Source organism: Limulus polyphemus, unplaced genomic scaffold (assembly GCF_000517525.1).
Source record: "Limulus polyphemus unplaced genomic scaffold, Limulus_polyphemus-2.1.2 Scaffold272, whole genome shotgun sequence".
Taxonomy (NCBI): Eukaryota; Metazoa; Arthropoda; class Merostomata; order Xiphosura; family Limulidae; genus Limulus; species Limulus polyphemus.
The window spans coordinates 532,645-535,251 of record NW_013665882.1 but is presented as its reverse complement, the minus strand read 5'-3'; the positions used below and the strand labels follow the sequence as shown (position 1 = coordinate 535,251).

General features: G+C 33.0%; 1 protein-coding gene across 4 annotated transcripts in view; it reads left to right on the top strand.

Annotated features, from left to right (window-relative positions):
- The window catches only part of LOC106456924, a 162,599-nt gene that overhangs the window by 141,610 nt on the left and 18,382 nt on the right, over positions 1-2,607 (top strand). For all 4 annotated transcript variants that reach the window (XM_022382709.1, XM_022382708.1, XM_022382711.1 and 1 more), the window contains one exon: positions 1,407-1,488. In XM_022382709.1, coding sequence (XP_022238417.1) covers positions 1,407-1,488 — 82 coding nt within the window. The remainder of the gene's footprint in view (positions 1-1,406; positions 1,489-2,607) is intronic.

The window sequence follows — 2,607 nt, the reverse complement described above, 5'->3', positions numbered from 1 at the left end:
CACACCTTAGGTGTTTTTGATTATATATATATATATAACCTAATAAACATATTATTTACATTTTCCCTACTGTTAATACAATCGAAATATATAGGTTTTTATTTTAATGATTCCGTTAAATACTTTGAGCAAATTACTTCAACGACAGCTTTCTTGTGTGCTTTAACAAAACGTCTTTATTTCATCTGTGTTGGCCGAGCGCGATCCAGTGGCGAGCATGCTGGACTGTGGGTCCAAGGATCCATGGTTTGTGTTCCGTTACAACTCTGCGGTTTGGAACCGTGGGTGCGTTTAAGAATGACGATCAAATCTCGCTATTCGATTAGAGTAGCTCACGAGAAGGCGGCGAGTGGTGTTGACTAGCTGTCTTCCCACTAGTCTATTATCATTTGAAAGTTAGGGAAGGCTAGCTTTCGTGTTGCGCGAAATTTTCCATAGTAAACAAGCAAGTTCTCCAGCTGCCCGATGATACCCTAGGTAACAGCTCACAACAAAATGTGTGCCCGAAGATACCCTAGGTTATTAATAGCTCACAACAAAATGCGTGCCCGACAATACCCTAGGTTATTAATAGCTCACAACAAAATGTGTGCCCGAAGATACCCTAGGTTATTAATAGCTCACAACAAAATGCGTGCCCGACAATACCCTAGGTTATTAATAGCTCACAACAAAATGTGTGCCCGACGATACCCTAGGTTATTAATAGCTCACAACAAAATGTGTGTGCCCGACGATACTCTAGGTAATAGCTCACAGCAAAATGTGGTGTAATTCTATTTTCTAAATTTTATTACCTCTATAGCTATTTTATATCACTATGAAGATTTGGAAGTGTAATGTGACATTTACTCAAGATTTTGATTTTTTAAGGTAAGATTGGAAACAACTTCTTTTCGTTAAACTAAAGAATAAACATATTCGTGTTTCTTGAATGAGTAAACATGTGTTCGCGTTTCTTGAATGACGTATATGATTTTTATTTTCCCTATTCCTTGCGCGATAACAGTATTTTACTTGCCAAATTTAATTGGGAGATAATTTTAACTGGTACAGAATAAACTACTGTATAAATAAAAATACATAATAATAACTTCAGTCTCCTTATCTTACAAATTACTTGCTGATTCTATACTCATTGTATAGATAATGAAATGATCAAAGTTAGTAATAAATTACTGCTTGGCAAGTAGCAATCATTATATTTTCAATGGGGAAGTTTGGGGTGTTACCTTAAGCCTAATTGCTCATTCATAAATAACCTTTAATATTTGTAACATGAAACAACTTTATAACAGCTGAGAATTGCAGTTTGGAGCTTAAACTTCAACAATCATATCTTTAATAAACATAAGCACGAGCAATTGTATATATGATATTATATGCCTTTATTTTTTGTTTCTCAGCGATGACGTGGAATGTCAGATAAGATCCTTAATTCTAGCGACGGACATAGCTCGTCAGCAAGAGTTCTTATCTCGTTTTAAGGTAAGTTTGGTTTTCAGTCGGTCTCTTCTAGTTGACGTTATGTCTGTGTTAATTAATCTTCAGACAAATAAAGTAAGATTACAGCTAACTTTATATTAATTCTTTAGAATATAAGAAAATTGTATTAACAAAATCAGATATATATATTCTGTTACAAATCTAGTGCTTTTCGGTGTATCAGCGTTAGGGCTTAGGGCGGGCTTATAACGCGGTGAACAAGGCAGAGTTACAGATAGCCCATTTTGTAGGTTTGTGCTTTACAACAAATACACATTTGTAAGTTTTGGGTGGAAGAGGAGCATTATAAGTATTACAGAAATCACTTAACTGTTAAGTATTTTTGACAATAGAAGATATCCCTTCTGAATTTTATCAAATACTTACACAGTTATTGAATGGATCCGAAAAACAGTACCATTAGTATTTAATCAAGAAAGCAAAAAATACATAATGCAAAAAAACATCAATGTCTAGGTAATTATCTAAGATTTCCTTCAACCAGCTTTTTTGTTAAAGCCACGTGACACGAATTTTTTTTAATCACATCATGTAAATAGGACACTTTGCTCGATATTAAAGAACGCTCGTAATGACGTCTCTTTTTTTAATTTCAAGGAAAAATACATTGCGTCAAAGATAATTTACGCACTTCAGTTATCTTGTTATTTTTCACAATTTTTAGTGACGTTTCGTAGTTGAGATAAGAGAATATTTCACCCAAAATGTAGACAAAAGTAGGTCACAAGTATTACGTATTAAAATTTTAAATGGTCTGAAATTGAGTTAACTTATACTTTAAATTTAGTAGTTAAAATAGTACTTTGGATTTAGTATTTAAATAAATGCCGATATATATTCAGTTTATGATATTTGCCAACAAGATTGATACACGGTTTTCTTTTTTAACACAAATACGTTTTAATATACACATAACAATACAATTTACAATAACAGATATTACAAATAGTTATTACAAACAAAAATTATAAACAAAAGTTTCACAAACTTACAAACAGTATAAAATCTTCTTTCTAGTTTGGAACTCCCTTGATATCTTATCGAGGGTTTACGATGAGCGAGTTAATTACGAGTTGACGATTCGCCGTAAAGACTAGCTAG